Below are 13,086 nucleotides of genomic sequence, written 5' to 3'. Positions count from 1 at the left end.
CCACCCTCAGCTGACTTTGGGCAAAATGATTGCCCTTCCGGGGGCCTCACTGCCCTCACCTGCGCCGTGGGGACGTGCACCTGTGCCGTGTTGAGTGGTCAGGAGGGGACTAGGTACCGTTTAGCACTGAGCCTGGGGACCGGTCTGCCTGCGGTGACCGTGGACCGTTGTAGCATTGATGGCGATGTCGTTGTCACCCGCGCTGTCCCTCCAATGTGGCAGGTAGTCCAAGGTGATTATATACATGGAGGGCAGGGGTGCTGCCCGCTGGAGGGCCTGTTGAGATCAGCCAGCCCTGCTCCCGGGGAGGAGCCCGGCCAAGGCACCGGGAGGCTGGTGCTAGGACAGGGCGAGAGCCCCAGCGGGCCTGTCTGTACCACAGGCTCCCGCCGTCCTGCGTGTGGACCCGCCGACCCAGCCCACAGAGGGTGAGGTTTTCCCAGAGCGGAGGCGGGTCCGTCCTCAGCCCGCATCTCCAAATGAGGGGGACCTGGCCTAGAGGGTTGCTCCAATCTTGCCTCCTTGCGCTCCCCCGATGCCCCAGTGGGGGTGGGCCTGGCAGTGGGCCCGGGACATGGGGACCTGGGCTACCCGGAGACCACGTTGGTGGGAACAGCTGGGCCACAGGCCACCGCCCAGCCCTAAACCTGGCTCTAGACCCCGCTGCTCTGCCCCTCCCCCAAGTTCCTGCCCCGTGCTGTTATGTCCTCAAATTCCCTGCCTGGCTCAGGGTCACTCCAGGTAGCAAAGCCAGGATTCCCCCCTGCTTCTAGTTCACGCGGGAGGCCGCCTGCCTCCAGGGCCCTCCTGGGCTGCTACGGGGCCGCAGGCGGGCTTCAGCCCTGCGTGAGGATGGAGGCTGCGGGAGAGATCTGGGGGGTCTGGAGGCGGCCTGAGCCAGGGTGTGGGTCCTGATGCCAGAACCTGGCTCCCTCTTACCGTCCTTGTGGCCGCTCTCAGGTTCTGTGTTCTCATCTGTAAAATGGGGATGATTTTGTCACACATCTGATGGTGCAGGTGTGAGGCTGTTTTGGGAGGTCAGAAAAGCGCTTCGTCAGCTGCCGCTTACATACCACTTCTGGTCACCCCCGGCGGCCTTCTGTGCAGCGCTGACTTAGTCAGCTCATCACCCGGCACAACCCCTGGGCTGCTCCCCAGGGCGTGAGGCGTGCTATGCTTGGTTCATTGACCTAGTTCAGAAGGGCCTGGCACCTGGCACCCAGGTAGGGCTCTGTGCATGGGAGGGGAGGCCTGCAGCAAACTAGGGGCTCTCCAGGTCCCCCCAGGCCAGATGGCAGGCTCCCCTGCCAGGGGATAAGGCAGAGACAGGATGTGAAAAAGAGTCCACGCCGTGGGGCTCAAACCCCAATTTTTCAGACTTGCCGTGTGACCTTAGGCAGGTCACTTCACATCTCTGAGCCTCCGTTTCTTCCTGGAACACTTACTACCTTGCAAGGATGTGGTGAGGCTCCAGGGAGATGTGGTCTATATGAAAAGGCCCAGCACAAATGAAGTGCCTGCTAAATGCCGAGCATCCTGGGTGGTCTCCTGCAGATCCGCCCCCTCCCCGGCACCCAGGCCTGGGGTGGGTGTGTGCTGGGGCTGCCCAGCCACTTTGGCCTGCCTGCAGCCGCACTGCCCCCCACGGAAGCTTGGAGTATGTCAGGCACAGAGGAGAAGCTGGGAAGGAATGTAGTGATGCAGGGGGGACACCATCCCCAGACCACCTCCGCACCATTCAGGGAACGAGCCACGGGGCCCGGGCTTGGTTCTGCCTCAGCCACTCTGCAGACCCATCGCTGGCTGTGACCCAGCGGACACAAACAGGGTACATGACAGCGTCCACCCCTAAAGAGCTGGAGAAGTAAATGACCCACAGAATGCCCAGCGCTGTGGGTGCCAGGAGGCTCCTGGCCTGCTTCCTCAGGGCTCCGCGCCCGGTCAGCAGGGGAGGAGACGGCCCATTTTACTCCTGAGGGAGGGAGGGAAGAAAGAACAAAACAAGAGCTACAGAACAATTCCACAGCTGAAACACCATCTGTGTTTTCCTTCTTTTTTCTTTCTCTTCGTTTTTAAAACAATATAGTGCAGACTGCACTTCTCACAGTAGAATATAATGGTCAATTTTAGTATAAAAAAAAAAACATTCTCAGAGATTTGTAAATGCACTTAGTGCTTGAACAGGCCTTGGAGAGATACAGTACCGCTTCCGGAGTGCCAGAGGGGCCAGGGCTCGGGGAATTCGGGCCTTGGGGACGTAACGGGGAAGGGGGGATCCCTGCCTGCCTCCCCCCCTGGACCCCTGATGGTGCGCGGCAGGCCTTGGAGGGCAGCTTGCAGGAAGGGAGTTGGATTGGGTCTCCCAACTAAAACCAGTAGGTCGCCTTCTCGCTGGCTCCTAGGGAAACCCCTGAAGAAGGGAGGGTAGGGTCCTTCTGACTGGTGTCTAAGATGGTAGGCCCACTGTTAGCCCCGGTGGTGCCTTTGTGCGAATAGGGAAAATGGCGCCCCTTCCTCAAGATTCGGAAAATTGCCATAATAAATATACAAGTCTAGGATGCAAATGGTGTCTCCTTGGACGAGGTGCCCTTGTGCAGTGCACAGCCTGTACAACTGTGTCCAGCAGCCCTGTAAGATGTGGAGAGAAGGGGGAAGGTGGTAGTACAGGGTTTGGAGAGAGTGGGGATGGGGGTACAATTCTGTGTTGGGAAGGAACGGGAGGAGGGGAAGGAGAACCTAGAGGAGGAGGGAGGAGCAGGGGGGGCTGGTAGTCCTTGGAGCCTCTATTAGAGTGGTCTTCACCTGGATTGGCCAGTGGGGGACACTGTAGGCCCTGTGACTTCCTATGCCCCTTCTCTGCTCCTTTTCCAGGAGACCGGGGAGCTCATGGGGGGGTGGGGAGGAGATGTCTGACCCCCGGGGGGCTGCTCTGACCCCACCCTTACTCTAGACTGTCACATTTCCTCCTGTATCCCACCCTGGCCTGAGCTCCTCTCCTGGGAAAGCCAGAAAGAACCATTCCTGTTTTAAGGTGGTTTCTCTCTCCCTGCCTCTGCCAGCTTGGAGGGAGGACGGGGTGGCCGTCTGCGGCTGCCCTGGGCCCTCCCCGTGTCCTAGGGCAGCCGATGGTGGGGGGGGGGCCTGGGGGAGGCAGGTCGCCCTGCTACTCCCCATCAGGTGGCCGCACGGCAGCAGCCAGCCTGGCTTCCCTGTGGGCCTCCACGGGCACCGCCCACCCTGCTCCGCGGCCTGCCTCCCCGCCCGGCGCCCTGTCTGTCTGTCCGTCTGTCCGTGCGGCCGCCGCGCAGCCCTTATCTGTAGACCGGCAGGCGGATGTGGGCGTGCTGGTGGTCGAGCAGCCGGGGCACGGCCACTGTCTCATAGCCCTTGCCCAGCATCTGCTCCTTAATGCAGGGCGGCCGGATGTCATTGATGAGATACTCCAGCGACTGCAGGCTGCTGCTCAGCACCGCCGTGTTGCACACGCTCTTGCTGGGCAGGCCCGAGAGGGCCTCCACGGGGGGCCCCGCCAGCTCCCGGGCCGCCCCCGGCCCCAGCTCGGTGACTGCCGCCGCCGCCGGGTTGTAGCAGTCGCTGGTGGGGGTCACCAGCACGCTGTTCCAGGGGGCGGCGAAGTACTGGCCCACGGTGAAGCCGGTGGGCAGCCCCATGCCGCAGGTGAGGGGCGACCCGCCGGCCCGCTCATACACCCGCCCCCCGCACGCCTCGGGGGACTTGCTGGCCACCGTGCCGCCACTGTAGGCCCGCAGCGGCTGGGGTGGCGGTGGGGGCGGCTTCTGCGGCCACAGCAGGTAATCCAGGCCCCCGTCCGCGTACCCTGCAGGCTTGGTGGCCCCAGCCAACGTCAAGGCCGCCGTGCTCCCCTGGCCCAGCTCGGCGCCCTTCCTGCAGTCGGGCAGGCCGGCAGCGGCCGAGTAGGCCATGCCGGGGAAGCCGGGCACGGGGCCGTGCTTGGCCGGGCTGGGGCGGGGACCGGCTACGGCCTGGCAGGCGGCGGGCGCGGCGCCCGGGGCCTGGCACTGCTGGTTGAGCTGGTAGAGGATGCTGTGGATGGAGGGCAGGTTGGAAGGCGGCAGGGGCAGGCCGCGGCCGGGCAGGGGGATGACGGAGGCGGCGGGGGCGGCGGCCGCGGGCAGGCCGGGCGGCGGGGCGGGCGCCTCGGGGGGCTTGGGGTAGGCCAGGGGCCCCAGAGTGCTGGGTGCCGGGTAGGGCGCGATGCCCACCTGCACGGCGGCCGGCGACAGCTTGGTCCGCTTGCCCTCGGCGCTCTTGAGCACGCTTTTGGCGGGCCCGGCGGGGGCGGCGGCGCCCGAGGAGGAGACAGCGGCCTTGACGATGGCCAGCAGGCCCTGGTAGCCGGCGGCGTGCTGCGGGTACGGGCTGTAGCGCTGGCCGCTCGTGTCATAGCCGTTGACGGTGCGGCCGAGGTGCTTGTGCTGCGGCACCCGGATGTTGGTGGGGAAGATCTTGATGGACAGCGGGCTGTTGGCCACCTTCTCGGCGTAGGCGTCCAGCTCGGCCGGGCTCGGGTAGCGGGACGAATGCATGGAGCTGGCCGCCGTCTCGCCTGCGGGGACAGGTCGGAGAGGAAAGCACGGGTGAGCGCCGCCCCCGTGACCCGGGGAGGCCGCAGCCCCGCCGCCGCCAGCTGCGGGGGGGAGGGGGGGCTCACTCTGCCTCTCCCTCCGTCGGTTCCCCACCCATCCCCTGGCTCCTCCACTTTGTTCCTTCTACGCTCCGAAGCTCCGGATCTGGTGTCAAGTAGGGGAAGGAAGCCACACGTTTTGTAAGCTGAACTTTCACGGACGGAGCGCGCTCCTGTAACAGCCGTGCGCCCGAGCGAAGGGACGCTGCCTGTCCCCCAGAGCCCCCTGCGTCCCCGCCCGAGCGCACAGCTGTCCTGACTTCTGATGGCAGTGTCCGTACAGGGAGGATGGAATCCTGCCATGCGACCCCGCCGGCATCGGCCTCTGCCACCTAGGGTGGCTTGTGGGATCCCCCGCGGGGGCGGGGGGGCGTGGTTCGTGCTTTCTCGCTGCTCCGTGGTCCTCGTGTGGGACGCGACATCACAGTGTACTCATCCTTGCTACTGCTGATGGCGCTGGGGCCGATACACTTAGCACCACACGTCCTCATGCCCACGTTATCCAGCGACTTCTGTTGGGACTATGCCTAGCAGGGGATTCGGGGCAGGTGAAGATGCAGCTCTAGGAGAAGATACCCGCAGTTTGCCAAAGAGAATGTGCCAGGCTCTCCCCCCCCCCCCCCCCCCCCCCCCGCAGAGCACAGGAGTTCTGGGGGCTCCACATGCTCAGTGATGCTTGGTGTCACCTGCCTTAACACCACACCGCTGGGAGGCCATTCCTCCTATTTCTTCATCATCCTCTCTGTGCCTCCCTTTCCTCACCTATAAAATGGGGCGATGAGGGCCTGCCGAACTCTGGGACGGTTAAGCGTGCTGCTCTGTGAATGGAGCCCAAGGCCTGGAGCGGGGGACGTGGTGTAGGCAGGAGCTGCTCTGTTGGTTTCCACCGGCTGCTCCCATGCCCATGCTCGGGCCCCGGCTGCCCAGCCCCTCCCCGAGTCTGCCTGTCACCACTGCCTTTTCTGCACACTGTCAGCGTGGGGCTGAAGGGTGCACTTTGCGTGACAGGCTGACTGTCCCACTCTTGGTCGCACAACTGGCCCCTTCCATGGGGGAGGTGGGTTGCTGTGGGAGGACGCCCCGTCTCCCATCCCAAGCCCCTCCCTGGGCCTGAGACATTCCTCGGTGCTGCCCAGGACTGTCCCTGGGTGGGGAAGGGAGCAGGGGCCTCCATCAGCTAGCTGGGAAGACCCTGGGCTTTAGAACCAGCTGGCTGGGTAGAATCCTGTCTGCTTGTGGGGCTTTGTGGCTGTGGGCAAATGGCTTGCCTGGCTGAGCCTCAGTTTCCCCACCTGTGGAATGGGGATCATGATTGTACCAGTCCTGCAGGGTGGCTTGGAGGAATGACTGTGCCAAGGGGCTGAGCAGAGGGTGTGAGGCATGCAGTCGGTGCTGGGAGGGGGTGACCTCTCTGGGTCTGGGAGGGGGCGAGGGGACCCCTCAAGGTCTCCACGGCACACTGCCTTCCTCCTGCCCCATGAGCACCCCTGGGGCCCACCAGTGACTCTCGGGGGGTACTTGAGAATGAGGCTTCCTCACTCTGAGCCTCAGTTTCCGCATCTGTAAAATGGGGGTGATGCTGCCGGGGACACTGCCTCCCAGGGTGGCTGTGAGTTGTAATGAGTTGTGTGTGGTGGGGTGGCGTTAGCAGAAGCAGGTGCTCTCTACGCGGGAGTGGTAATACCCTCCGCATCTGCCTGGGATAAGGGCCTTCCTGGGGAGAAACGGGCAGGGGCTCGGGCTGCCCTTCCTCCTGACCAGCACAGGTGGGCCTGGCATGGTGGCTGGGGTGGAGTGCTGACCCCACCACCTTCCTCAGGCCTCCTCCCCAACCGTTGGAAGGCTTCACTCCACATCCCATCCTTCCCGAGGCTCACCCCCAATCCCCTTGTTGGGCTCACAGCCAATCTGAGCAAGGTATGTGCTGTGATAGGGAGGCAAGGCATTTTGGGATGCAGGGGGGCCTCACTCAGGCAGGCTTTGGAAAGCAAGACCGCTTTCTAGAAGAAAGAGCATCCCAGTTAAGGCAATGTTCTTGAAAGGGGTGAGGAGGGAGCAGAGAAACAGATTTCAGGCAGAAGAAACAGCACAGGCAAAGGTCCAGAGGTGAGGAAGCCTGTCCCGAGTGGGAAGTGTAAGTAATTCAGAATGAGAGCAGAAGCCCAGGGCAGACAATCGCGCGCGAGAGGCAGCCTGGGAGGGCATCGGGCTGGTGCAGAGGGGCCTCTTCACTGTAGGGCAGTGGTTCTCCGCCCCCCCCAACCCCAGGGCACATTGACCAGTCTGGTGATGCATTTGGTACTCACACTTGGGTTGGGGAAGCCTCCACCCCAGCGACTGGTGTCCAGTGGGTAGTGGTCAGGGATGCCCCAGGACATCCTACAGTGCACAGGACTGCCTCCTCCACAAGAGTGTTGGAGAGGCCCTGCCCCAGGTGTTACGCAGGGGAAGGGTAGGGGCAGGCATGCGTGTTAGAAAGGTCATCTCGCTCTGCCCTGAGGTGCAGGAATGTGGTCTGACCTGGGCAGGGCAGCAGGGAGGGAAGAGGTAGGCAGCCCTCAGCATCCCAAGGAGACTGGGCCAGTGCCCCTCCATCCCTCTGTCCTAATCCAGGCTGGGCAGGTGGAGCTGACCCCTGTCAGGCCACAGGCCTCCATCCTGACCCTGCCTGGGGCAGCCCCCCCCCAAGTGGCCTAAAATAAACTCGGTGTGGAGAATGGAAATGTCACTTTGGCCAACGGGGGAATCTTTCTCCGAGATTGGATTTAAACTACATTATACAAGCAATTTCATGGGCACTTAGCGCCGCTCGGAGAGTCCCGCAAAAAAGGGACCAGCTCTTCATTTACCAGCCATAAATCAGCAGTTGCTATAATGAGCACAAAAATGTCACTTTTATGCAATTTTACAGATGAACAAAACTGGTGAAATTAACTGTGGTAACCTACTATAGTCAGCAAAAGCAGCTGCCGGGGAAAAAAATTATATCTGTGTGTATTTTTGTTCCTCTTAAACCCTCTTCCCAAGCAGGTTTCTGCCATTGTGGTGTGAAAACTCATTTGTCCTCACCATTATACTTTCATTTGGAGTTTATCTTGAGTATCCAATGAGCCACCAACTGTGAAAATGATTAAATCTACAAAATCTATCTAATGGATGGAATAAATTAGGTGTTTAAAACCTTTAAGAAGGAGGAGGAGGAGGGGGCGGATAAAAAGAGTCCTGCCTGTTACTGGTTCCCATTCACTGAGAGGAGGAGCCCATCTGGGCCCCGGCCGGTCAGCAGCGCTCCACGAGGCTGGGTTGCGGCCTCCAGCATTTGTGGGAGCAGATGGGGGCAGCCCTTTGGCTGCGCTAAGTACGGGCTAGGCTCTGCGCCCACAGCTTTTCTCGACGTCTCTTGTTTGGAGCACCTGACCCCTCTGAGAGCTGGGAGGGGTCCCCGTTTTACAGAGGAGGAAGGAGACGAGTTGTGGCATTTGGCAGGCAGCCTCCAGGATCTACCATGCTCCCTGTGCAATCCTCCTCACCTCACCTGGTACTCACCCCTGGGTACAGTCTCCTCCCAGGCCAGGCGACCCGTGGGACCTCTGAGGTCCCAGGGAGGAGACACAGTGTGACTGTCATGGACGCACTGGGCTTCCTCCTCACCCACTCGAATCACTTGCTCTGGGAGCAGCCCATGGAGCAGCCCACAGCGAGATGAACTGGGGTCTCCTGCCCACAGCTACGTGAGGTGGCCTTCTGGAAGCAGGTCCTCCAGCCCCAGTCAGGCCTTTGGATGAGTGCAGCCCCAGCCGACACCCTGACTGCAGCCTCCGGGGAGACACAGAGCAGAGCTACCCAGCGAAGCCGCCCCTGAATCCCTGACTCACAGGAACCATGAGAGAGAATACATGTCTATCGATGTCTTAAGCCACTAAGTTCTGAAGCAACCAGTTAACACAGCAGTAGATAACTAGCACCAGGCCCTCGTTGGCAGACGACGAAGGGAGCTCCCAGCCTCGGAGGCCACACAACTGGGAGAGGCGCAGAGCTGAGCTGCAGACCCGGTCTGCCTTCCTTCCAAGTCCCCTCCACCCCACCTGCATCCCAAGGAAGGGCCTTTAAGTCAGCTTGGGGGCCCAGAGAGGCAGGAGGTGAGCCCCCAGAGGCCGCAGGCCAGGCAGCTGTCACCCCTGCCCTCGGCCCGCTCCTGGAGCCTGCCAGCTGGCAGCCCACAACAGACCTCACCTGGGCCTGTGCTGCGGGTTCTTTAGTGTTGTGACTGCGAGTGCCGGGGGGGGGGGGGGGGGGGGGGGCGTGGACCCGCCCCTGCACGTGACCAGAGTCCCTTGTCTCAAACCTGGCCTGGCTGCAGTGTCTCTGTGGCCCTGGGAGTCTACAGCTCCTACTCTACCCCTTGTTCCTGAGGGGCTTTCTCCTGAGCCACCCTAGGTGCCTCAGACCCAGCCTTTCCCGCCAAGGGATGGCAGCCATGGCTTGGGGGGTCTCTGGCCACTTGGGCCAGGCTGGGCCCCCTACCCTGGAGCTTGGTGAGGGCTCTAGACTCTCCCCTGGGGGGGGCAGCCACAAGTTCAGCCCAGCTGCACAGCCCCATGTGGTCAGGGTAATGACACAGGGCCTCACAGAAGGAGCCAGCTGAGCCAGCCGTCCCCAGTGGTGAGGACGGGTGGCAGGGCTCGCAGGGTTAACGTGTGGCAGGCGAGGGGGGCAGCCTGCTGGGGGGCCCCAGGGCCTCTCTTCGATGCTACTCCCTCCCTGCCTTCCCTGATACCTCCAGCTGGACTAGGGGACCCCCCTCCCGGAGGTCCCATCAGCACCTGGGCATGGCCGCCACGGGCACCACAGCAGATCCTGGTGGCCCTGGGCTTGTCCTTCTGCCCCAGCAGACTCGGGCTCCCTGAGCTGGCCTGTTCACTGCCGTGTCCCCAAGTGTCTACAGGACACAGAGTAGGTCTCCGGGAATGTCTTACTGGATGACGAGGCTGTGTCCGGACGGATCCCTCCGGCCTGGGGGCCCCTGTTTGTGGCCAGTCACGACACGTGGCAGAACGAGTCCCAGGAGGAACTAAGCCAAGGAGGCAGCCCTGTGGAGAGCTGCCTCTCCGAAGCCTCCCTCCAGCTCCCAGGCCTTGCCTATGCGGGCCGTGTACAGGGCCTCGGAGAAGCAGCGGCGGTGAGAGCAGAGTCCCTGCCCTCACGGAGCTGACAGTCTAGCAGGGGCGACAATCCTATATACCACGTCAGGCAGCTACAGGCCCTGGCAACAAGGACAAAGCGGGCGTGCTGGTTTTAAAACCTGTCCACGAATTCTTGGGCAACTCCTCCCACAAGTAGTGGAGGTCGCCCTTCCTGCGCTCGAACGGGAAGTAACTCAGCTCAGTTCTGCCGAGGGGAGCGTGGCAGGCGTGGTGCCGGGTGGCCGTCCTGGCTGGGCGGTTACAGGCAGCGTGACTTCGCACGGAGACCGAGGTGGCTCTGTGTCGGTCTGTCGGGGTGTCCATCCCTGGCTCCCAGCCACTGTGCTCGGGGAAGCCCAGGCCACATGGAGACCACGTGTGGGCGTTTGAGCGGACCGCCGGCATCCACCACCTGATAGGAAGCAAGCCTCCGGAAGAGTCCAGCCCGCAGCCCGGTCTTCCCAGGCCAGCAGAGGCCTTCCCGACCCCGCTGCCGGCAGCGTCACGGAGCTGACACGCCCTCCCCACTGTGCCCTGTCCGTGCTCCGAGCACACCAGATGGCTGTGGGAGGCCACCGAATCCGGGGGTGGTTTGTTATGCAAGCACAGTAAGCAAAACAGCAGGGCACGGGGGGCAGGGAGAGACCCGGGGAGGGGTGCCTAGTGTGGACTCGGTGATCAGCGAAGGAGGCGTCTCTGATCACATGGCCTTTGAGGGAAGGCTGTGAAGTGAGGGAGAGAGCCACGTGGCTCTCTGACGGAAGAGCGGTCTCCGCCGGGGGACAGCAAGTGCCAAGGCCAAGGGGACTGGGGAAGCAGAGTCTACAGGAGAGTGTCATAGAAGGTGGGCAGGGTTGGGCACTGTGAGGACCTGGGCTGTCGCTCCGCATTGGAGGGCGGGGACCAGAGCAGAGACATGACCTTCCTTGAGTTTTGATGGGATCCCTCAGGCTACTGGGTGGAAAATAGGGCAGATAAAGGGGCCTCACGAAGAAGTCCTGGGAGCATCCTCATTGTCCCCACGAGACAGTACCCAGCAGGTCCTCAGCAGAAATGTGCTTTGCTGGGCCTTAAAACTCGGGTTCTAGAAGGCTCTGACAAAGTGGGCAAAGGTGTGCAGTACAGGCCTGTGGAAAGGAGGTTACAGAGGGGCTGTACCCACGAGCCCTCGGTCTCTCTCCTTCCCTCTCGAAGGGGGCGTCAAGCCAAGACTTGAAGAGAAAAGTCCCAGATGCCAGCATGGCCCTGCCTGGTGAGGGGGGCGTTTTATTCTCTGCGCTTTCCTGCAGTCGCCAGGGGCTGGCCATGACCGTGTGCTGCGTTGGGGGGGGACAGGCCCGCAGCTCTCCTTCCTCCCAGGGCCCTGCCCTTGATGTCTGCGTCATGCAGCCTGCTTCAGAGCTGCCGCCTCTTCCCCTGGCCTTGAGCAGCCCGAGGCCCTCCCTGGCTCCCCCCTGGGCCCCCGCCACCGTCAGGCTGCCTCTACTCCTGAGCAGAGCGCGGAGGGCGCTTGGCAGCCTTGTGAGAAGGCAGCATGGCGCGGGGGGGAGAGGGGGAGGGGGCGAAACGTGGGCTGAGTCACAGACGTCTGGGTTCAAATCCCGGCTCTGCCGCTCACGGTGTGGCTTCAGGCAGGCCACTACCCCTCTCTGGGCCTCAGTTTTCTCTTGGGCAAAATGGGGACGCTGCTGCTGGTCTTGGGAGAGTTTTTATGAGGGCCATCAAGGGGCCTATCCTCGGGGTGCCATGGTGGCTGGTGGTGATGAATTCACTAAAGCCCCCAGGTGCGTCTCTGTAACACCCTCCGTTGAGCCCCGGTTTGTGTGAAGCCTGAACTGCTCAGGTTGGCATTCGAGGCCTCGGCCACGTGACCCTGACCTCTCTCTGCAGCCCTCCTTCCCCACAGACCCCCTGGACACACCCACGGTGTCCCTGGGCCCCCTCTCACGTGCCGACAGCCACCCTCGGGGGAGCGTTGCCCTGGCCAGGCATGCTGCCAGATCCTCCCAGCCCTGCCCTCTGACGTCTCCTGGGTTTCAGAAGAGGAGGGGAGACATTCAGGGAACAGGGTGTCAAGTGCGGATTGCAAATGCTACTCCCTGCATGTTGTTGCTGAGTACTGGAGGACGGGGGACTGGGAATGGGCCGGGCAGGGACTGCGGTGGGTGGGGAGGCTGTGCCCGGCCCAGAGGCACGCACCCCCGAAACAGTGCTCGGAACAGCGCGCAGGGCAAACCGTACACCTGCCGGGTGGGAGGTGGCCCGAGGAACCACCGGTTCAAGAGCTCTGGTGGCACAGAAAAGATTTGTGAGCCAGATTCTGAGCCCCCGTCATCTGTCCCCCGGGCCCCCGCTCTCAGTCGCTGCGCACCATGGACGCCCTGGCTCGGGACGGGTCTCTCACCCTGACATGCTTCCCCTTGGTAACCAAATTCCCACTGGTCCTTTAGAGCTCAGCTGGAATGATGCCCCCTTGTGCTCACAACCCGTGGACACCCTCCTCATCTGGTCTGTGTCCATCGGTTCCCCCACACCCTGGTGGGAAATCCCCTGTCTCTGTCCACCGCACCTCCCAGCTCCTGGTGGAGACTGGTGAGTCTGGGGTCGGGTGGAACCGTCCATATAGAGCCTGGCGTACGGGAGGAGTTACGCACTGTGAGAATGGAGTAAGAAGCTGCTGGCTCTGATGCTCCGGGTCTCCGCGGGGACGGGCTCTGCACCCCCTCCCCCGTCCCGGGGCCCCCATGCTGTAACTGTCCCTTGTCTCCTGGGTGAAATGCTGAGGGCAAGCCCGGCTCTTTCTCACCACCCCTGACCCTTGAAAAAAAAGTGTGGAACCACAGCAGGTGCTTGCAAGGTGCTGCGGAGTCCAGTGACGCCCCTGTTCCGAGGCCCCCGGGAGGCTGCGGGGTCAGCAGCCAGAGAGAACCGGGGCTCCCGTGCGCAGGAACCAAGGCACCCACCCTGCGAGCTGGGCCGCCCTGCCCCACGGCCCCCATTAGAGTCCTGTCGGGAGATTTAAAAGGCTGGCTGGAAGTGCGGATGAACTGTTCCTGCCATTAGTTTAATGTTATGGGCCTTTTACAGGTGCCTTAAAGAGACGTGGTTATTAATGAGTATATTAAGCCAATTAAAAGCAGCCCTTTGAGTGGGGTTTAATATTGCTACAGGGAGACAGGAGAGCGGGACTTGGTGGCCCCTGGCGGCCCCCCGCCAGGAGGGGAGAAGCTCGGGAGG

General features: G+C 62.4%; 1 protein-coding gene across 1 annotated transcript in view; it reads right to left on the bottom strand.

Moving 5' to 3' along the window:
* Positions 1-1,905: 1,905 nt before the first annotated feature.
* FAM222A (family with sequence similarity 222 member A) overlaps positions 1,906-13,086 on the bottom strand; it is a 54,736-nt gene continuing 43,555 nt past the window's right edge. Inside the window, exon 3 of the mRNA XM_032398011.1 lies at positions 1,906-4,588. Within this exon, the coding sequence (XP_032253902.1) occupies positions 3,312-4,588 (1,277 nt within the window). The 3' untranslated portion in view covers positions 1,906-3,311. The remainder of the gene's footprint in view (positions 4,589-13,086) is intronic.

Source organism: Phoca vitulina, unplaced genomic scaffold, assembly GCF_004348235.1.
Source record: "Phoca vitulina isolate PV1807 unplaced genomic scaffold, GSC_HSeal_1.0 scaffold108, whole genome shotgun sequence".
Classification (NCBI taxonomy): Eukaryota; Metazoa; Chordata; class Mammalia; order Carnivora; family Phocidae; genus Phoca; species Phoca vitulina.
Note: the sequence above shows the minus strand (reverse complement) of the source record. Positions and strands in the feature narration are given on the sequence as shown.